The sequence below is a fragment of the Strix aluco genome, chromosome 10 (assembly GCF_031877795.1).
Source record: "Strix aluco isolate bStrAlu1 chromosome 10, bStrAlu1.hap1, whole genome shotgun sequence".
NCBI lineage: Eukaryota > Metazoa > Chordata > Aves > Strigiformes > Strigidae > Strix > Strix aluco.
The window spans coordinates 24,137,756-24,160,432 of record NC_133940.1 but is presented as its reverse complement, the minus strand read 5'-3'; the positions used below and the strand labels follow the sequence as shown (position 1 = coordinate 24,160,432).

The 22,677-nt window shown below is 36.1% G+C and overlaps 1 protein-coding gene across 3 annotated transcripts in view; it reads left to right on the top strand.

Moving 5' to 3' along the window:
- PCDH11X (protocadherin 11 X-linked) overlaps positions 1 to 22,677 on the top strand; it is a 512,943-nt gene that overhangs the window by 60,422 nt on the left and 429,844 nt on the right. For 2 of the 3 annotated variants that reach the window (XM_074834781.1, XM_074834784.1), the window contains exons 3-4: positions 16,199 to 16,246; positions 19,288 to 21,774. In XM_074834781.1, coding sequence (XP_074690882.1) covers positions 16,199 to 16,246; positions 19,288 to 21,774 — 2,535 coding nt within the window. The remainder of the gene's footprint in view (positions 1 to 16,198; positions 16,247 to 19,287; positions 21,775 to 22,677) is intronic. The other variant, XM_074834783.1, reaches the window with a different exon arrangement.

The window sequence follows — 22,677 nt, the reverse complement described above, 5'->3', positions numbered from 1 at the left end:
AGTGCACAGCAAGTATTTGTAAATGCTCTGAAGAACACATTAAATGACTTAGGCTAGGATATATTTAGGTAACCCCTTATATTGTTCTTGAGAGATGAGAGAGAAAAATTTGTTAGTATTGCAAATTGTAAAAGTTCTTAATGTTAAATCCTAATATCAAAGATGTGCAGAATTTTCTTGTTACCAGTTTCCTTATGATAGGAAAGGTATATTCAAGAAATGAGGAATAGTTCAAATAGAATGGAATAGAGAGTTTATTTGGCTTTCAGTTTAGGTGAAAAGTAACTGGCTCCCTACTACCACTTCTCGTGTCTTGGTCAGGTAGTTTTAGGGTCTTGGATAACATGACATCAGCTGAAATAAGCTATAAAATGAGATACAGAAACTTGAGGGATGCTTATGTGAGTGCTAAGTGACATCCTAAAATCTCGAAAAGCTCCCGTGCAAATAATGGAAGGGACAAATAACTTGCATTTTAATCTTATTTTCTATTATTAATTGCAGGAGAACTTGGAAGGTGGAGTGAGGAAGAAATTATAAATATTTTAGGTATAATTCTTATCCCTTACAGATGTCATTATCCTTGGACATCTAGTGAAATATATTTGCTTCTCGCTGTTTTCCAATTACTTCGGGAACATAAGGAATTAAAAAAAAAAATCTCTTCCCTTTACATAGCTCCCTTATTTCAAAGTCTTTTTACATCATCTTTGCAACATGAGACTATTTTCATTATTTTATGACGTAGTTCAACAGGTTCTACATCCGCCTTCTTACAAAGCCCCCCTGCCATTCCCCCATTTTTCTTGCTATCAGAAATATCAGAGTATATGATCCTTATGAGGTTTTGTAGTAGAATAAAAATACTGCTCACTAGTAATTTCTCTAGAGAGATCTGGACAGATAAGTGGTCATTTATGAACATTGTTTTGAAAAAGTCACTGAACCTGATTTTTAAAGGGGAAAACATCTGATTTGCATTTTTACAGCTGTGAATTAGTAGATAAAACTCTACTACTGACTGGTGGTAGTGAGTCAAGGTAATTGCTGCTTGTTCGTTGATACAAGGCTCCTTTAGGGTGGTTTATGGCATTATTACTGTAAAACTGTCAGGTTCCATTATCCTGACATCCCTTTAGGGGACTGACTGAAGACTGGAGGAGAAAGTCTTGCTTCCAGGCACAGTAAGTTCAGTGAGTTAGGGTGAGGGACAAGTTGGTGTATCTTTTTGCATTCAAGGCTCTGATTTTCACACTAGCTGTCATGAAACAATAATATATAACTTAGCATGTCTCTGTGTGGGAAGGATGATAGACTCAAGCTGGAAGGCACAAATCTGTCAAATGGAGATCTTCACTTCATCTATCTTATATGAATATTATCTTTTGCTGATGTCCAGACAGATCAGTATACTAGTTAATGCAGATGTGGTGATGCTTTCTGAGCACAATACACTAAGGATTTGTTTGCATAGTCCTCTTAAAACCAAGACTACACTTAGAAATTAATACTTTCCCAAAATACCTTGAGTAAAAACTTAAGTTTCATTTATGTGTAAAGAAATCACCACTTATACAATCTATAATGCTCTCAACAGTAAACCACAATAAAAGCAGTAACAAAACCCCAATGTATCTCAATAAAGTTTTAGTTTGGTTTGCATATGTGCATGATATTGGAGCTGCAAATATGCAATGTCAAGCAAAGTTATGAGAAGTGTGTTGTAGTCTTACTTCAGTGTAAGTGCTTACTGCTGAATGGTGAATTTCTGTTTACAATGACAACGTAATGTACCCTGAGGCAAATTTATAGAAAAAATATTGACTGTCATGTTCAAAATCAGTAAACTCATATTTCACATTCAACCAATATTTCCAAACTTAATTTTGTTTTTTATGAATGCTTTTAAAATCTTTACAGGTTGCCAAAATTTTGAATGTCAGCAATATCTGAATTGACTACAGGTGTAAGTTTATGGCAGAAGCAGTGTTTTCCATATGTCATTTTTGTGTTATAAGATTTAAAGTAAGGTCACTCATTAACTGAACTTTCTGAAGGTCTTTGAAGGTTTCACATAAGAAATAGTCTACCAAAAACTCCTTTTTGCCCTTTCTTGTAGGTTTAGATGCTGGTCATAGTTACCTGGAGGACAGGGTTTTTTTTAAGGTGCTTATTTGGTTTTGAATAACTATATCTTATGAGCTACTTGGAGGAAAGAAACAAATCAGTGCTAGTAGCTCAAAGTAAGTCTGTCTTAAGAGAACTTGAGACATTTGAGGGTTTATGAAATGTGAATGTAGACAGTTAAAAATCTTTCAAATAGTGCTGAAGGATCACTGAAGATGAGATTTTTTTTTTTCCCCAAGATAATTGCAGAAATTATTGGCTAAACATTTTATAAGTGTAGACAAACAATAAAATTCTCTAGGAAGATCTCTCTGAATGTTAAAACTGAAGCCATGATTGAGTTTTACTGGTCACTTGATCAAGATTTCATTTGAATTTAGTAGAAGCTGCCTTGAGTCTTGAACTTGTGTTATGCTTGCCATAAAATCTTCCCCAGTTTCAGAGGGTAAGAAACTATTATTTTTATTTGATTTAGCTTTCTCTATTTTTTTCTTTCTACAAGATGTGAGCAGGAAGACAACAGTTTTAATTAAATATTGCTGCAGAGTGTGCTGTTGTTATAGTTGCACATAGATTTCTTGGGTGTAAGTATGTCACTACTTGGAAAATGAATTTGAGTTAGGATAGCAGAAATGTGCACTGTGTCTCAACATACTTCACACTCTTCCTGGGGGCTATATTTAATAATATATGTAAGTCAAAAATTCTAAATTGAAATTTTAATTTTTACAGCTATGATTAGCTTTCCTTGAGCCAGTCTAACATTGAAATTCAGTCTTTGAAAAATCAATACCTTTGCAGTCTGAAATGAAATAAATTTATTAGTGCTTTTGAGCAGTAAATGATTTTATCAATTATAAAAGCAGCTCCTGATCATTATTTAACCTATATGTACCAGTTTTGAAAATCAGAACAATTTTGAAAACTGTACGTAGAAATGAACCCCAAATTTCCCACAAGAGTAATCGGGTGAAGAGGACATCAGTGTGTGTTTTCCTGATGTATTAAGGCGCTCTTGATGCTTTACAGTGTAATGAATAGTGAAGAATTCAGGAGATCTCTGCTGAGTTTTACTTGATGATGATTTTCAGACAACTTGCAAGAATTTCAGAGGCCTAAGATCTCATCACATGTTCCCATTTGCCGTTGGTTTTCTACTTCTCTAACTTGTGTGTCCTTTCAATGAGGTAGCAGTTGTTTGCTACCAAATGTAGCTAGCAGGACACACACTGATCTTGCAGCCATCCAGCAAGTGGTGTAGAAGCCTGTTCTTGACTCTGTGTGATATGTCACTTGATGTCTTTGTGTCTCTCTTTCCTCTGCTGCTGGACATTCACCTGTCCAACCTGCTTGCATAAATCAGGGCCCCCCCGGAATAAGTAGAGATCAAATATGGCTTTCAGGTTTCTGGCTGTTATCTTTCCCCAGATCTGAGAGGTGAGAGCAGTGCTAACAAATTACCTCTTCTGGGAACTTTTTGTCAGATGCAGGAGAAGAAATAATTGTGGCTTTGACTATATATATATTTAGCTATTTTATATATTCTGGCAGGTTGCTAACAGTGCACTTAGGCCAAATTATACTGCACCCATAATCTTTACTACTGTCTCAAAATCGACACTATTTTAAAGACTTCATATTTTGTATGTCACAAAGGAAAGAGGTGGGAGCCTTTTCAAAATACCCTGAGAGTTTACCACCATTGTGCTGGTACATTATTTTTATATATTCAGTGTCAGTATCTGTGAATAAAGATGTTTCTCTTTGGCCCCTATTTTATCTTTAAAGAATGACCAGACATAGGTTTCTGAATTTCAGACCATTTGTTTATTAATTATGTTGGTGAAACTGACTGGTTTTCTTCTTAATATAGTAGTCATCAATAATGTATCCAACAGGATTTTTAATCTTTTTGGTAATTTTCTTAGTTAAAAAGTTTGTCACTAAACTTGTTTATTATGAAATAAGAACCTTATTACTTAGGAGACCTGTCAAGCAGCTCAGGCAGCAAGAGCTATCGCTGTCCAAGCATGAAACATACTACATTTAAAGACCATTTATTTTTTTGACCAAATTAAAAATAATTATCACAAGTTCTAGAAGAAGTTAAACAACTAATACTCTGTATTGCTGCATGGAATGTAAAAGTTCTCTAGATCCATAGTAGTTCTAGTTTCAGATTAATTTGTGAGGATTTTTTTTTTTGCTTCTTTTAGTTATTGTAGTAAATGCAGCAATACATATTTTACTTCTATTTTGGATGACTATCATGAGAAACCTTGAATTAGACTTCCAGCAGACTGCATGCAAATCCCCAAATTATTCCAACTATTATTATTAAAAATTCCAAGTTATTCATGAATCATTTTCTTTTTCACATATACATGTGAGACGACAAAAAAAAAGTACTATTTTCAAAATGTTCAGTAAAGAAAAAAATAACTGTGAGAATATTCACAAAACTTGCAGATTTTTCTTTTGTCCAACTCACTTTTCTATGACCTCTGTTTTTGGGAAGGATGAAGATTTCCAATTTTTAAGATAATTTTTGATAATAGAGTTAGTTTCAGTTTTCCTGGTTTTAGCTGCCATAAAATACACAAAATATTAAAGAAGCTTTTACAATAATAATATGTTATTAACTTTAATTTTGCTTTTAGCTTTCTAATATTGGATGCTAGTGATAGAGATTTAAATATTCCTAGATGTTTTCCCCCCAAATACAGTCTATGTAATATTCTTCTTCCTTTCAAGAGGAAGTACGGAGAGCGGAAATAGGTAAGTCCAAAATTATATTCTTTTAGCTATCAAAGAATACATTTAAATCAAGTGTCAACCATGGATCGTGGTACTTGACTGCATTAGTATGGTTATTTTATTCCTGAAAGAAAGGTTTATTACAAAGTAATTTATATTCTCTAGCCCAGAAATATAATTGGTCTGAACACTGAAGTCCCGTAGAGCTTTTGAAGCTGGGACATGTAGCAAAGAGCATTTCAGACAGTTTTAAAGAAACAAAAAGAAACATTGGTAACAGGAATAAATTCTGAGTCATCAGCTGTCAGCATTGAAATACGTTTTTCTCACATTGTGCTATAATTGTTGGCTCTATTAATGTGATGTGTATTATTGCTTTGGTTATTGCTGATGTTCCAAAGTCAAATAATTGTAGTTTTTTCCTCTTTGCTTTATCAAGCAAACTGACATTTTCTGGGTGTGGTTTGGTTTTTTTTGAGTCAGGATGTTCCTCTGTGCTTTTCAGAATGGGGTATTTTATGGCTTTTTCACTTTGTGATTACTTTCTCCTCTTCATTTTAACCCCAGCCATATAATTTTCATCCTCATTTCCATTAGGGGCTTTTCAAACCCGTTTGTTGTAGCACATTTAAAGGTGTAAACAAAGTAGTAGCTTCTGTTTTTTTCCCCATCCTGTTTCCCATGTAACCTCAAAAATAGTATTCTGGCAGTTATATATTAGTATTTTCCATTGGTGAAGTGACCTTTGAATGGAAGGCCAACACCAAAGCGTGAATACCGTAATTTGAAAGTCAGTCTTACAAATAGAGCATAAAAGATTGATAGAACTTTCCTGCTTTCCATCAGTGTTGCACACCTTTTATTGTTTCACATAAATGAAATATTCATCTTGGATGAATATCCAAGATACTTGCTATGCTTCTAAAATATCAGAACATGAATCAGTTCCTTGCGGTTTACAGATTACCTAGTTCTCTAAGATTTTACATTAATTTTATGTTTTTTTAACTTCTGAAGTAGGCCAGTAGCTGTCTCTTACTCATAAAAAATTGTCATTTGAATAATTTAAACCTTCAACTACCAGCATCATCCAGAGTTCTTGGCAGTTAGGTTGAATGCTCAACTGGATCTTTGACAAAGTTCAAGGACAAAAAATTATTAGTGTGTGTTTTAAGGTCTGCTTCTGATGTTTTTATTTTTTTATTATTCTGATTTTGAAGGGTATTGTGTTAAGACTTTATAACCTTTGCTGGACTTATATCTTTTCAGTCTTTCCTTGTCTCTGTTTTCAAAGTCTCAAATAGTTATCTCTGCCAACCCAGTTGTTCCCGCAAAGTGCTAAACACTGACAGCAACAGACAGCAGGGACAGTAGAGGAATGTATTTTGTTTCTGTGTTGGTTTTTGCTTTCAAGGTTGCTTGTGAGGATGGGGTCCTAGAAGGCAAAAGTGTGTGCATTTCAGTCATAAAGGAGGGAAAAATAAACAAAAAATTGTTCAGAGTCTGAATAAAAAAATAGGAAGGACACAAACTATTCCAGTGGTCTTTGTGCTAGTACTGTGCTATATGGCTGGCAGGATGATTATTTACCGTGTTATGACTTCTATAAAAGATTGGTTTTTATCATCATTCTTTCTAGTAACTTTTGGGGGGAATAAACAAGCAATCTGAATAAAAGTTTTTTGTTATTTAGAGCAGTGCTCTATGAGAAATAGTGCTGTCTTCTTTCAAGCTGCCTAGGCAGCTTTCTAAAAGGGTACAACTGACTTAAAATCCTGTTCTGGTTTTGTAATGCTATCTAAACCAGTAGTAGTTGTGCTTAAGGGTCACTTAACTGAGAGATTTGGGTCATTGTGGTTTTGTTTCTGATCTGCAGAGTAGTTGGGAATGAGTTCCTTCTGCTTTCTGTGCCTCAGTTTCCTTATAGCTAAGTGATACATATGAATGATACTGACTTGACCTGAGAATGGCCTGTTTCTAATACTTAGTATCAGATACTTAGGAGAGATTCTACGAACAGCACAAGCATATTTTCCCAAGCTATTCCTGAGTTTCCACCAATTTGAGGCTTACGGATTTCTTGTCCTGAAGTGGCGGTTCTGATAATCTTACCTGGATTTTAATCACATGTGCAGTTTCTCCAGTTGGGTTTTGAATATATTTTATAAAAATTGTACATTGTAAAATTTGAGCATTCAGTATATGTGCAATGTTTTAGAAACTGCATCATGTGATGAGCACTTATTTTAGCTTCTGTTTACATCAGTCCATTGGTGATATTTTTATAGTATGAAAACAGCCCTGTCTTTGAAATGTGTTTTGGATACAGTGATGAAGGAATTAAACTTTATTATTTTACTTAAAAATGCATATAGTTTTTTGTAGGTTGATGGAGGAAATCAGAAACTGTGCAAATATATTTTTCACAAATAAGCATGCTTTTTGCATTAGATTACATAGAAATAAATTAATTTGGTTCATATTTGAAGTGTATGTATGCTTGAGCTAAGATGAGAAATGAAGGCTGGAGATATAAACAGAATATATTCTGCTACCCATGGCAGAAGTCTGTGTACTACTCAAGGAAGAAGGTTTTCTCATAAGTTTTCCTATGTTAAGGAACTGGAAGAACAGTCAAGGCTCTTAAAGAAGTGAGTTTACTTTTATGGAACTAAAACCTGGGGGGGTTTAAATGCTTCCATATTAATGATTGTCTTCAATAATAACTAAAATTATTTGATGTATGAGAATATAATTCAGTATTCTATTTGGTTGAAAAGTCTCACCCCCAAGCTTGGAAACTGTCACAATAAGTAATGTTGGGGGTGTGTGTGTGTGGAAATCGTATCTAACATTCATGGGGCTAGAAGAAATGCTAAAACCACTAGTCTCCTCACTGCTGTTGTAATGTTCAGATATTAGAGTTCTTAGGAGTGAAGTCTTTGAGAAACTATTTTGAATATTGGTTTGAAGTTCAACTACATATTTGTCACAGCATAGCATATGCTACAGGCTACTGACTTTCGTGAGCAAGGTATCCAAGAAAACTGCGTTTTGTTACTGACTAACAAAGATCTGACTAATTTAACCATTAAGCACAGTGGTTTTTTTTTTTTCCTTCATATTGTTTTTTCTTTGTATACTAGTGGGTGGAACAAGTTTATCCATCAGAAAAGGTTTTAAGGTAGTAACTTACATAGTGATGAGGAATTTCTGTCATAGTCTGCATTTGAAATATTCAGTATCACTATAAATCAAAAGATGCAAGCTTGTGCTATAGTGCCGTGTGCTACCTGGCTCTGAAATCACTGAAAACGAAAGACATACATTAATGTGCATATTACTGTGGAATGATTGGTTGGCTTTTCCTGCTGGGCAGCCGTTGGAACTAATCAGATTGTGCTGAAGAGCATAATAAGGAAAAACTTTAATAATGCTTGGCACTCTTGGAAGCTCTGCCATTTCAGCTGTCACACTTTCACTAATTTAGTCTAGGTTTTCTGTTTTGTTAAAAGCCATAATGCTGAATTTCAAAACAGATTTCATTTAATTTTACATTTTACAGTGGGCTTTTCCACATATATCCACAGTGGGCCTCTTCTAGCAGTAACAGTAAAGTTAATTGAGGGTGGAAGTAGAGTTCTGACTCCGGAGGTAGAATGCATAACAAACTTATCAACTAGTTTTATAGTGTCACCTTAGGATTTTGAGATAGTGCTCTAAATTATGAATCCATGTGACAACTGAAAACTATTTTCCTGTAGTGAGCAGCCCCGCAGATTTCTGTGAACAAATTGACTCCCTTCTTGGATAGTACTTGTTTTGTCTTATTTCAGTATCTGTGAATTTGATGTCTAATGACAGATGTAGTAGTTGGTAGAATGTCCTAGGCATGTTTTAAAAATAGTAATGCACCTAACAAAAATTTTGAAATCAAAATCAACTGTTCATTTAACTCACTGCTACATAGACATAAGAAATTGAATTCTTATTCATAGTTTAATACCTTAATATTCAAGAATCCGAACAATAAATTAAACCCTTTAAAAGAAAAAAGTAGAAATTAAGTAAGTCTAAAAATCAAGGTTAAGCCTAATTGTATCTAAATCAAAAACTGTTTAAGGAGGGTTTAAGTTAATTTGTTTGAGGTGTGTTTCATTTTCCATGCTGATGGTCAGTTTCCATGTTGGTGGATATAGGTTGACATGCTTTTGCTGAATTGTAGGTTGATTTATTTTAGTAGTTTTGGTAAATTCAGCTGTTTACATCCCATTTTTAGAATATGAAGGCTAAACTTCACATTGAATTATTTGGAGCATGTTACTATCTCCAGAGGGTGCTTTCTTACAACCATTTTTCTAATTTTAACCTGTATGTGGTTGAGAGATGCTGTCTTTGTTAGCATGTGTCTCAAAGCAAGATTAATTCTATGGGCATTGTGATGGTTCTTTAACCTGAGGTTATTATCATAGTGGAGTAGTTATGAAGACTCTAGGGAAAGTTCTCAGTTCTTGTTTGCCACACTGACGCCTTGGGGGTTGAAATCATGTTGGTTGCCCAAAAGCAGTTGATATTTTCCACTAAGGAAGAGACTGCAGGTCCAGTTTCTGTGTGTGTATTATGAAGCTTTATTGTACCACAAACAGTATGCGTACTGTTATTTGGAAACATCTGTTTTAGGACAGTGTTTGAATTAACCTCAGGAAAGAACTTTGAGTGGATCCAGACCTGGGAAAGGTGTTTTTTTCTCTGACTTGGAGTTGTTTGTTACTGGGCAGTTTTCTCTGAGTTGTTACCGGGTAGAAATGGCTTCAACTATCTTTGCTTAATTTGCTTTTTCTGGAATGAAAGTTTGTGCGAGGTCAGTCATATTGCTAAATAACACTTCAGCTATTTTGTTTTTTTCTAGTGTTAGCTTTCCTGTGGAGTTACACACCATCATTCACTTTACTAGTAAGAATAACCACTTTAAGAATTTTATTGAATCTTATGATTTGTGGGAGATCTTGTCTCAGCCTCAGAGGATAGATAGTTCACAGTTTATTGGAGGATACATGTTACCTGGTGGGACTAATCTAGATCTTGGCAACAGGATGTGGCTATTACATTTACCTTCTGAAGCTGGTGTTCTTCATGCTTGAATGGGGGCTTATTGTGTTCTATGGTTCTATGTGGTTTTTTCCTCATTTTTTCCTGTTGGCCCATTAGCAAAATTTATGGTGTATTTTCAAGACTGAACTGCTACTAGAGAATATAAACAGTGAACAAAAACTGAGCAGAAAAACTGGAATGGAACGATGAGTGTTTGGTGTTTCCCCTGAAAATATGCCATTTCAATATTCTTCATTTTATTTTCTCTCTTGCAAATAATTTGCGTCCATTTCATCACTGATTTTAAGTCTGAGAAATAGCACAAGTGTATTCAATTAGAGTAAAATTGGATTTTTAATTTTGTTTTTAGAAAGGAATATATTCTTGAGTGTAGCTATTTACAAAAGTATGTATCAAATATGCTTGTAAGATTTTTGATCCCAAACAACTCACAAGGAAGCTGTTTTTAGGAACATAACTTGTTAACTAGAAAGTCATGACAGTTTGTATACTAGAACTTTCAATACACACAGGGAGCATGAGATTTCTTTTCAGATTTGACTTTCAGAGTTGAGTTACTGCCTTTACTGCAAGGAAATGTTTCCTCCTTTTTATCTTGCTTTTGTTCTACTGATGCAGATAAATAGAAGTCAGTAACACTGGAGGAGGAAGAGGACACTTGTCTTCCTGATAAATCCAGCATCAGAAAATACATTTTTGGTTCATCCCCTCCATTCCCTGATCAACATGGTGGAAAGACTTCTATTTAATGAGTTTTAGAATTCAGTCTCTCTGGAACTATTTTTAGTACTTACTGTCACTCTGTACATCATCTCAGCAACTGTCTCTGATTTATTACTCTGAAATTGCAGTATTATTTATTATCTTCCAGTGTGTAGTGAAGTGGCATCTTGACTTACATACATCACATACTTTTACAGTTTAATATAGTAGTTCCACTGTTATTTTCTCAGAATAATGCAAGAAGGATGAGTTTTCATTATTTGGAAAAGCATAGCTTCATTTCAAGAGCAAAAATGATCCTGTGGTAGTTAAATGTCCCACACAAACTTTCTCCTCTTTTGAGTTTTACAGAACCCTGTAAAGAGTGGAGGTCTTGAGAAAGGCTTACTGTCATGTTCACTGAGGCAGTATTTGCAACTGGCCTACAATTCATAAAGCCTGCTTGTGAAAGCTGGGAGAAGACTGCTTAAAATGAAAGAAGTGAATTCTATTTTATTAGGTTTTCTTCCATTCTGTTATATTTTTGCCCACATGGATTGTGAATTTTCTCTGTTAAGACTGTGTATTTTTTAATGTCAAAATTCATAAAGCAGTGATACATGCACTTTAAAGTATGATCTCTGTATGTGAAAGAATGTCCTTGTGATGTAAATCCAGAGAACATGTTATCTTATTCATTTATTTTCTTTGTGTTTCTGGATGCTAGGATCCCTGAAGAGAAGGGATGTGTGTGTGTGAGAGAGAGACTCATGCCAGTCAGATGAAAGTTTTGTCAGCGCTTTTTCCTGAAAGTGTAAACGTAAAGGGAAGATACAGTGGTTTTGCTCACAGCTGAACTTTAGTTTAAAAGGGCCACAGATCAAATAAGATAATCTTGCTAAATAACTTATTGGAAGAACTACAGCATCAGAGGTTAGCATCTTCATTAAGACAAATCCATATCCTATGTATTTAAAGAAATTGTATACCTTAGTTGAAATTTTTTGTGTGTGTGTATAAGAGGAAATGAGACAATAACAATATATTAACTTAATGAACATTGGCTTGCAAATATTTGTACTCCTTTTTTAACAAAGGGCAAAGATTTTCTGCTATTTACTTTTTGGTTTTCCATTTGTCAAGAGCTAAGTCCATATGTGTCCATCACCCCCAGTTCTCACTGAAATTACTGGAGGTTGAGAATACTGGACAGTCTCTGCTTTTAGAGTAAAGGAATTTTCAGAAATGTCTGTTGTTTCTATTTTCTTGTATACAAGTGGCTGTCAGTTTTATCTGCTGCCATTAAGTACTGATCTGTTATAGAGCAGGTAGTGAATAGGAGGGCACTACAGGTTCACACTGCTCCAACACCCAGTCAGCATTCATGTGAGCTCTGAAATGTGCAAGTAAGAGCCTAAGATACCTTGTTTGGCTGTTGAAGCAAAATGAGGTTTTGATTTAGGAGCTGTTCTGAACAGCAATACAGAACTGTCAGCTGTTGCCCCCAAAAGCACAGTGATGGATTAGAGATTTACATCACTAAAACATGTACTCATTTATTTATCTTTTTTAGAGATACTCAGTTCTGTTCCATATTTAATACCTTAATCTGAACACCTTCAGGTGTGTTGAAAATGTAGTTTCCTCTTCAATAGGATGTCTGTGAATATTTCTGAACAATTATAATGGAGGAGATTAAGAGGGGAGGTTACTTCCCTTACCTGCAGCAATTGACCTTTCTTCTTTTGGGAAGAGTGTCTCTAAATGAAAGAATTTTTTTGTTAAATTTTAAAATTCTGAAGTGTAGTTTCTAAAGTTAAGTTCTAAACTTTAGTTTAAAACACAATTGGTAGTTAAAAAGTGTCTGGCTCTTTCACACAAGCTGCAAACCTTGGACAACTGATAAAATGTCTCTCTATTTCCATTTCAATATGGTAAGAGAGTTACCCCTGAAACCTGGTGCAGTCTCGGAAATGTTGAGTGTGTATTGCTACTTTCCATGTTCTCTCCCTTGTAAAGGCTGTAGATTAAAAATATTAACACATTTCAGGTATGGAGTTTCAGGCCTGCTTTAAGTCTAGACTGGAAAAATTAAGGCAGCAAAAAAGTAAATTAATTAAAAACATATTCATTGTCTAATTGTTTCTCCTTAATGGAGGTGAACGTGATCTTATAAATATATTCTGAGAATTGGATGCCAAGAATTGAGGAGGATGCGAAAATATTCTTAGAAAAAATTACCTATCTTAGAAAATAAAGTTGACAGTGTTTAGAATATGACAAGATTGAAAGGAACTCTTTACAGAAAGGAACAAACCATCTGAAAGGATTAAGGAGGCTCAAATGATGTAATTGTTAGAACTGTTTCAGTTTTTTTGTAGTAATGTTAAATTCAGATTTCCAAGGAAGTAATTTGGTGTTTAGGTATACATCCTAGCCTTTTTTTTTCTTCTTCTTCAGAAAATCAGTATTAAATGCACTGAATGTCCACTTCTTCATTCCATATTATACTTTTTACTGTTCTTTCCAGCATTAAGTTGTTAATTATTATCCTTATGTTCTGTTGCTCCCACCTACAGTATCTTGCTTTCTGCCTGCTTCAAAAGAGTAAGGTTTGGTGTGTGGATGTATATATGGAGAGGAAATCTTTGGCAATGCTTTACATTTATAGAAGCTCTTTTATGATTGGATGTGGAAAAATAACAAGTTATGATATGTACATTGCTGATAAATGATGTCCTTAACTTTTATGTAGGGATGGAGCTAGTTAGGGTTCTGAATGCGCAAAATTCACTTACATTCATGCATGATTGGAAGCTTCCAGATCCTACTTCTATGGTGAATTTGAACCTTTAAGTTCAGTTTCCTCAGAGCTAAGCTTTAGCTTGCTTCAAGGGAAACCATGTGAAACTGCATGCGATACTGTCAGAAAACCATAAAATGAACAAAACTCATAGGAATCTTGGCCTACAAATTAAAAGTCTGTAGTTCCTTTGACAAAGAGCTAGTATTTCAAATATATAAGCAACTTTGCGTCTGCTGAGTTTTGCATTATAAAAGTTTCTTACCTTTGGAATTTTTTCTCCTTTGAGGTACTGTCACTCAGCTCATAAGGTAACTGTCAGTATTAATAACACATTTCAAACAACTTTGGGTTGTAAGCTGTGTGATGTGATGAGGGTAGTGACTGTGCAATCTTTAAACAGGACAGCTGTCCAACAAATTTTAATTTTCTAGAATGCATGAACATGTGACTTGCACACTGTGTAAATAATAGCAGACAAGGGACCTTTATTAGAGCTACAATGCTTATGATATTATAGATCTGAGTGTACTAATATGCACCTATTATAGGAACTTACATCCATTATTGCCTATCATGTAGAATATTTTGTGTTTGAGGCTTTAGCTTGGCTTTGGGAATTCACATTTTCACATCCAAAGTATCACCTTTGAAAGAATAACACAAGCTTGATTTTTCAGCTTTTATTAAAAATATTATCCACTCTATAATTTTTGTCCAGTTTTCTGCCTTAGGAATTGAAATTGTGCTACTATACTCTTTTCTTTACTAACATAACACTACAGTTATAGAGCAGTTCCATGTGTCTTGACAAAAACAACTGAGGTAACGGTGGCTAGGACCCATCTTATCATTTTGCAGGAGATCTGCGAAGATTTTCTGTGTTGCTACCTCTGAAATAACTAATGGTTAGCAAACGCATTATTTTCCAGACTTTCTGAAAAGATTTTAGGGTTCTCTGGAATCAAGATTCTGTATCAGAAATAGCGTGCCTGTATCAGAAATAGCATGGCCAGCAGGGACAGGGAAGGGATCTTACCCCTGTACTCAGCACTGGTGAGGCCACACCTCGATTACTGTGTTCAGTTTTGGGCCCCTCACTACAAAAAGGACATTGAATGACTCGAGCGTGTCCAGAGAAGGGCAACGAAGCTGGTGCAGGGTCTGGAGCACATGTCCTACGAGGAGCGGCTGAGGGAACTGGGGGTGTTTAGTCTGGAGAAGAGGAGGCTGAGGGGAGACCTCATCGCCCTCTACAGCTACCTGAAAGGAGGTTGCAGAGAACTGGGGATGAGTCTCTTTAACCAAGTAACAAGCGATAGGACAAGAGGGAATGGCCTCAAGTTGCGCCAGGGAAGGTTTAGACTAGATGTCAGGAAGTATTTCTTTACAGAGCGGGTTATTAGGCAGTGGAATGGATTGCCCAGGGAGGTGGTGGAGTCCCCATCCCTGGAGGTGTTTAAGAGTAGGGTCGACACAGCGCTGAGAGATATGGAGTAGATGGGAAGTGGCAATGCTAGGTTAATAGTTGGACTGGATGATCTTCAAGGTCCTTTCCAATCTAGTTGATTCTGTGATTCTGTGAAGATTGCATTTCAGCCAAAGATTTTATTATTAAGTAACCACTTTAGTGAATTACTGAATTACGTTCTAATGGGAAGCTAATATTTTTATCTTTTTTTTATTCCTTTTTTCTTTTATTTATCTTAATATTTTGTTAATTTTATTTTCCAATATTGCTGTATTTGGCCTGCTAGAATTTAGTCACTCTAAATCTGCTTATTTTAGATTTCAGGCAGAGTAAGATTTTTAGAAATAATAAAACTAGCTGATTTTAAGAGGATTGTTTACATGTAATAAGTATGCACTTCTAGATTGTTGCAATATTCATTGAAATGAGTTGCTGTAGAACATTAGTAAAAGATTATTATATACATGTTTAGCCCTTGACTTTTGTTTAAGATTCAGTTGAACTAAAGGCATAGATCCTATCATGTGTTTGTCATTTACAGTGCATGAAGACAAGTATTGATAATAAGTATAGGGCGAAGTTGTAGACACAAAACAATGAACTGTCCTTGCTCCTGTGTCTTTCTCTAAAGGTTCAGAATACTCTTCTTGAATGGAGATTGAGGACAGTGTTGATCTACTCTGTCAGTTAACATATAGTTATTATATGCAGTTACGTAATTTGTAATGCTTTAAGAAATAATCACTAATAGACTGTCTTAATTTCAGAGTACTTTGTGTCGCAAGCAGTCATTTTTATAAGGTTATTTAGCACAATATTCTTTCCCTTCCCTATTTCTTGGAGAAGTTACTACGTTTTATCAACTTACTGGTCTGCAGGTGTAAGCTCATAAGATGTTTTGAACACAACAGATCGTGCCACTGTCATGAGCATTAACTACAAGCTGGTCTTTTCTCCCATTCCTCTCAACAATGTCCAGGTAGTCAATACCCCAAGGATTTAACAAACTACTGTGATGAAATGCTGTAATACTGCAATATGTATGTCTAGAGGCAAGTTATGTGTACACTTCAGGTGCACTTTCTCACATGCAGTCCTGTCCATAACACTAGAAGCTCTTCTAGCTTATCACATTAAGTGTCCATGTGTCATTGATTATGTATTTATTAATCTACCTAAATGTTACCATTTTAAAAAAACTCTCTAATTTTTTATTTACATGACAGCCCAAAACAGCTCCGAAAAGGACATTTGGATCCATTACAAATGATCAGGTAAATATACAGTAGGGAGTGTTCAACGAAAATACCAGTTTCATTCTTTCAGAGACTACTGTGTGCATGACTCCACTGAAAAGGATGTTGTGAAAATTGAGTAAGTTAAGAGTTGCTTATTGCCCTGATCAAGAAGCTTGTGATCAGGGGCAGAACCTCTTAAAGCTAATTCTGGCTCTGAGATGGGCATAACCCTGTTTTGCCTCAGATAGTTTACATTGCTTAAACTGTCTCTTTAGATTTAAAAAGTCAATCTTTTTTATTTCTCACTCCCATCCTTCTGTAGTGATGGAGATGATAATGTAGCAGATAATTTTTACTAATTATTTTAACAGCAAAAGGTACTATATAAATGTTAATTATCTATTACGTTTTTCCTATGGACTCATACCCTTCCTAGTGTGAACAGAATCGTCAGATCACTGGCATAATGTGGTGACTGAGGTACAGTTCAGTCCAAATAACAATCTGACCCTAATGCAAATTTTCACTTCAGTGAGGTTTTAAACATGATGGAGCCATTTACTTCAACATCAAGAATTAATCCTGAAGGTTTTTCTTCATGTTTCTCTCAGGACTTTTAGCTCTCAATTTCTCTGCTCATAAGGCAAAGAATTAGGTATTTATAATCCAGAAAATATGTTTCTTGAATGTTTCATCATTTTTTGGAGTGATCAGAATGGGAGAACTGTCCATTCTTATAAAATGCATTTGTTAAAATGAGCCATAATATCATACCTAACCTTATCCCTTAAAGTGAAATAGGCTTGCTTGAATTAGGAGAAAGTATCTTTTTCTGTAACTTTTTTTTTGGTGGTTTAAAGAGATGTATAAACCCGTAATGAATAGCAAGAAATACTCTTGGATAATATTTTTCCATAGAGAATTACTCAAGTGTTAATAATTAACTTGGAAAAGATCTTTGCATTCTTTTCTGTTTCTCTGGTAGCTTACTGCTAGTGATGGGGAACTAAAGCTCTGTATTTTATATCAGACTTGTATGCTATAATGAAAAATATCTTTCTCATACTTGATAGTTAAAGACAAGCAGAAATGGGTATGCATATGTATAGCTGCATGTATTCAAAGTCTATATGAAGTGTTTGTTGTAGTTGTGGGATATAATGACAGAATAATCAGTGCCCATCTGTCAACTTGTGTACAAATAAAGAAGTAAAAGAGAGCTGACAGGTTTTTTTTTTTCCTCTAGCTTCTGTTACTTTTTTTTTCCCCCTGGAAATCTATGTTAAAGCATAGAATATATTATTCATCATTTCTCAGTAATTATGAAATTTATTACAAATAACTGCTAGCCAGATTGAAGATGAAGAGGAAACTCACACTCTGCCTTCATGAAGAGATCGGCATAGAATTACCATTCTAAAATTTAATTTAATTGGTTCAAAATATACATATCTTGATTTAGAAACAATTTTCAAGGCTTATATTTCTCATATGCCTTCTGCTAAAGAAGCCAAAGCTGTATTTGTTTTATTGTTTAAAAATGTGTTCCAGTTCACTTTAGACTGTCCCTAGTTGCAACTTAATGTTGTCACAAATACTGTGCAAGTGGCACAGTAGTTTTTGAAATGTGGATGAACAGTTCTTTTCCATGAAATAAATGATTACTTTTGTAGGGTCAAATTCTGGCTTTGAGAAAACAAATCAATGAGAGTACAGACTTACACAGAAGTAGAAATATAAATGCATTCACTTAACGGTGGGTAGCAAGATACAGTGAATACAAATCTTTTACAAGTAATGAGAAATAAGGAACCTTGCACACTGGGAACATTTTCTTTCCCTTTGGTCTGAAGTATCTCAAACCAGTTTAGAACACACATACAATTACATGAGTAACGGTGAAAGACAAGCTCAATAAACAGAGAAAGAGCCAGGCTGGATGCAGTTGTTCATTCTTGCAAATATGACACATAAAAAGAAAATCCTAACTAGTCAGCATCTTTATTGGTACCTTCTTTTTCTGGTCATCCTATACATTCAGCTTTAGTGATCTGCATTCTAGCTCTGTCCTTAAGGAAGATATGGCTGGAAAACTGCCTTTATATCCTTTCTTCCTCTGAAGGGTGAGAGATGTGAGAAGAGAAAAGATGATAATTGTGACATTCTTAATCCCTATTTGTCCGAAGAGACAGCAGAAGAGGGAATCTAGTCTAGATTCCAATCTTTATTTTAGCAGACTACTTTGTCAACAGTAGTGTTTTAAAAGAAGCTATGTTTGTGCAATATATGTAGCATTTCTTTGCAATTTCAGGGGTGGTAGGTGTTCAACAAACTCCATAAAAAAAATTATTATTTTCAAATTCATCTCGTATTTATGTGTGGTTTTTTTAAAATGAAAATAGATATTTTTTTCTCACTGGGATTGTAATTTCACTACAAATGTAAAATATCTAATGAAGAAAGGAACAGTTTCAGTGAGGTTTTAAATATATTTCTAGTAAACTAGTTTTGTCTGTCTCTAGCACCTCTTTTCATGATGGTGTTAGGTTTTTATACTAATGGTTTCAGATCATGTCCAGAGTTGCTCCATGAACAGAGAAACAGTCCCTTTATCTTTCTTGTTTTCCTTGAAATGAATATTGATTTAGGTCCTCCGGTGTATTCATACTGTTTTGCCTTTGGATGTGGCTGAACTTTGGTTTCATTCCTCTTCTCCACAGTCACTCATACAATAGAGAAGTCAAATTACATCTATCCAGAAATTTAATAACTTCTCTGTAGAAATAGACAAACTGGTTAAAAAACTAAAACATACCACCACGCCCTCCAAACACCTCTGTCCCCCCCATTTTTCTAAAGTATCCGTTTCTTCCCATGTTTGCTCTGAAGCTTTCTTACGGCTCTGGAGCTTAAAGCAAAATTAGATATTGCAAAATAAAGGTAAATATATCAATGTATATTCATGTATACAGTATATATATAAATATATATTCCATGACAATTTCAGAACATTAATGAGATGTTTTTCTATTTAAATATACTGTCACACTAAAGCATGTTCTTTCTGTGTCTTGTAGGGTCAAAATGTATTTGGTCTTGATATAATTGAGACACCTGAGGGAGATAAGTGGCCTCAACTGATTGTCCAACAGATCCTGGATAGGGAGCAGAAGGATACCTATGTGATGAAAATTAAAGTTGAAGATGGTGGAAGCCCTCCGAGATCTAGCACTGCCATCCTGCAAGTCACAGTGACTGATGTGAATGATAATCGCCCAGTCTTCAAAGAGAATGACATTGAAGTTAGTGTTCCAGAAAATGCTCCAGTGGGCACCTCTGTTTCTCAGCTCCATGCCACTGATGCAGACCTGGGCTCAAATGCACAAATCCACTTCTATTTCAGCAATCAGATCTCCAGTTTGGCCAAAAGGCTGTTTGCCATTGATAACACCACTGGCCTCATCACTATCAGAGAACCATTAGACAGGGAGGAATCTCCTGTGCACAAATTAACTGTTTTGGCAAGTGATGGCAGTTCAACTCCATCAAGAGCAACGGTGACTGTTAATGTCACAGATATTAATGACAATGTCCCATCAATAGACACGAGATACATCATCAATCCAGTGAACGGGACAGTGCTTTTGTCTGAGAAGGCTCCCCTTAATACAAAAATTGCATTGATAACAGTAATGGACAAGGATGCTGATCTGAACGGCAAAGTTACTTGTTTTACAGATCATGATGTCCCTTTCAGGCTAAAGCCAGTGTTTGATAATCAGTTTCTTCTGGAGACAGCCACCTTTCTAGATTATGAAGCCACACGGGAATATGCCATTAAAATAGTGGCTTCAGATTCAGGGAAACCTCCCTTAAACCAGTCTGCAATGCTCCTGATCAAAATTAAAGATGAAAATGACAATGCCCCTGTTTTTACACAGCCTGTCATAGGTCTTTCCATCCCTGAAAACAATGCTCCTGGTACACAACTAACCAAGATAAGTGCTACGGATGCTGACAGTGGGCGCAATGCTGAGATCAGCTATATCCTGGGGTCTGACGCACCCCCTATTTTCAACCTTGACCGCCGTACAGGCATTCTGACAGCAGTGAGAAAGCTGGACAGAGAAAAGCAGGACAGGTACTCCTTCACTGTGCTGGCTAAGGATAATGGGATGCCACCCTTGCAGGCCAATGCTACTGTGACAGTGTCAGTCCTGGACCAGAATGATAACAGCCCTGCTTTCACACATAACGAGTATAACTTCTATGTGCCAGAAAACTTACCCATGTATGGCACAGTGGGGCTTATCACAGTTACAGATGCCGACTCGGGAGAGAACGCTGCAGTCACTCTCTCTATATTAAATGGTAGAGATAATTTCATTATAGATCCACTTACTGGTGTGATAAGACCTAATATTACCTTTGACAGGGAACAGCAGGGGTCATATACTTTCCAGGTGAAAGCTGTGGATGGAGGAAGACTACAGCGTTCCTCAACTGCCAAAGTGACCATCAATGTTGTTGATGTCAATGACAACAGGCCCGTTTTTGTTATTCCTTCGTCTAATTATTCCTATGAGTTGGTTCCAACATCAATCAGTCCAGGGTCTGTAGTTACTAAAGTCTTTGCAGTTGATAATGACACAGGAATGAATGCAGAGCTCCGCTATAGCATCATAGGTGGGAACTCAAGGGGCTTGTTTACAATTGATCAATTAACAGGCAATATTACTTTGAAAGAGAAGGTAATTGCATCAGATCATGGCTTGCACAGACTGGTGATAAAAGTCAATGACCTCGGACAGCCGGAGTCTCTTTATACTATAGCTCTTGTGCATTTGTTTGTGAACGAGACAGTCACCAATAGTTCCTACGTACAAGAGCTAGTGCGCAGGAATATGGAAACTCCAGTTGGCCAGAATGTTGGGGATGGTGAGATAACCCCACAAACCAATGATTATGTCAAGATCATCATTGCCATTATTGCAGGCACTATGACAGTGATTCTGGTAATTTTTGTTACTGCTTTAGTACGGTGCCGCCAGACGCCTAGGCACAAGGTTGTCCAAAAAAACAAGCAGAGTGGTGAATGGGTTTCCCCAAACCAAGAGAATAGGCAGATCAAGAAGAAGAAGAAGAAGAAGAAGCGCTCTCCAAAAAGTCTCCTCCTCAACTTTGTGACTATTGAAGAATCTAAGCCTGATGATCCTGGCCATGAGCACATAAATGGCACTTTAGACATTCCTGTAGAGCTAGAAGAACAGACTATGGGAAAATATAACTGGGCCACCACACCAACCACATTTAAGCCTGATAGCCCAGATTTAGCAAAGCACTACAAGTCTGCTTCTCCACAGCCTACCTTTCAAATTAAACCTGAGACTCCTGTACCCCCCAAGAAGCACCATGTCATTCAGGAACTGCCTCTAGATAACACCTTTGTGGTGGGCTGTGACTCGCTTTCCAAGTGCTCATCAAGCAGCTCGGACCCTTACAGTGTTTCTGAATGCAGCTGTCAAGGAGGCTTCAAGACCCCAGGCCCCATACACACCAGACAGGTAATGGAAATTCTAAGGTGCCGTCTTTCTCCTTCCCTTCTTACTTTGCCATTCCTATAACTCTAGCTCTAAGCACTGCAAAATAACTTTTTCTGCAAGAATTAAAAGTTTGAAAGGTCGTGTTTGATCGAGGCGTTGAAAAGTAAACAATTGGAGATTCATCAGCTTTAAGGGAGAAAATGAAAAGAAAATGACTGTTGGCTGTAAGGAGATTGAGCAGTGCGTTGTGACACGGGTGGGTGTTCCTGACTGCAGATGGCAGTGTGGCACTTCCCGCACTGCCGCAATACCCAGCGCAGCTCGGCAGGCAGAGGGGTTATGGTACTGTCCTCTGTAGTATTGTATGCTCAAGAATTGAAGTAATCCAGGCCAGGTGGAAAGCAATAAAGCTTTACAGGATCTGATAAGTGGTTCTTAATATTAATGGAGTCTGGAGTTGCAGCCTTCACTTGGGCATAGCTTTACTTCAAGGTCTCTCAAAAGCAGGCAAGGATTTTCCTCTGAGAGTTTCAGTGCCATTTTCAGACTAGAAGCGTACTGGACAACTTAAATCTGGTGGAATAACATAGTCGACAGGCAAAGTTAGGGGAAAATTAGAATCATCAGTATAATTGCTGTCACTTACTTGCTGCTCTGCCTGATAAACCAGATATTAAGCTTCTCAGAAATTCGGTACAGCAAAGGAAACGTCTAAAGAATCCTCAGCTTAAAATTAAAAATAAATTGAGAACCAAAGTACCTTTTATTCTTCAAGACACTGCAGAAAGGCTTTAAGTCACTGGAAATTGAATCTAATGTCTATCCATATTCTGGACAATTTCAATAATAAAGCTTTGCTGTTTGTCTGTTCTCTTTCTTCAAAAATATCACAAAGTTTTCAGTGGAAATAGTTTTCTAGTTATG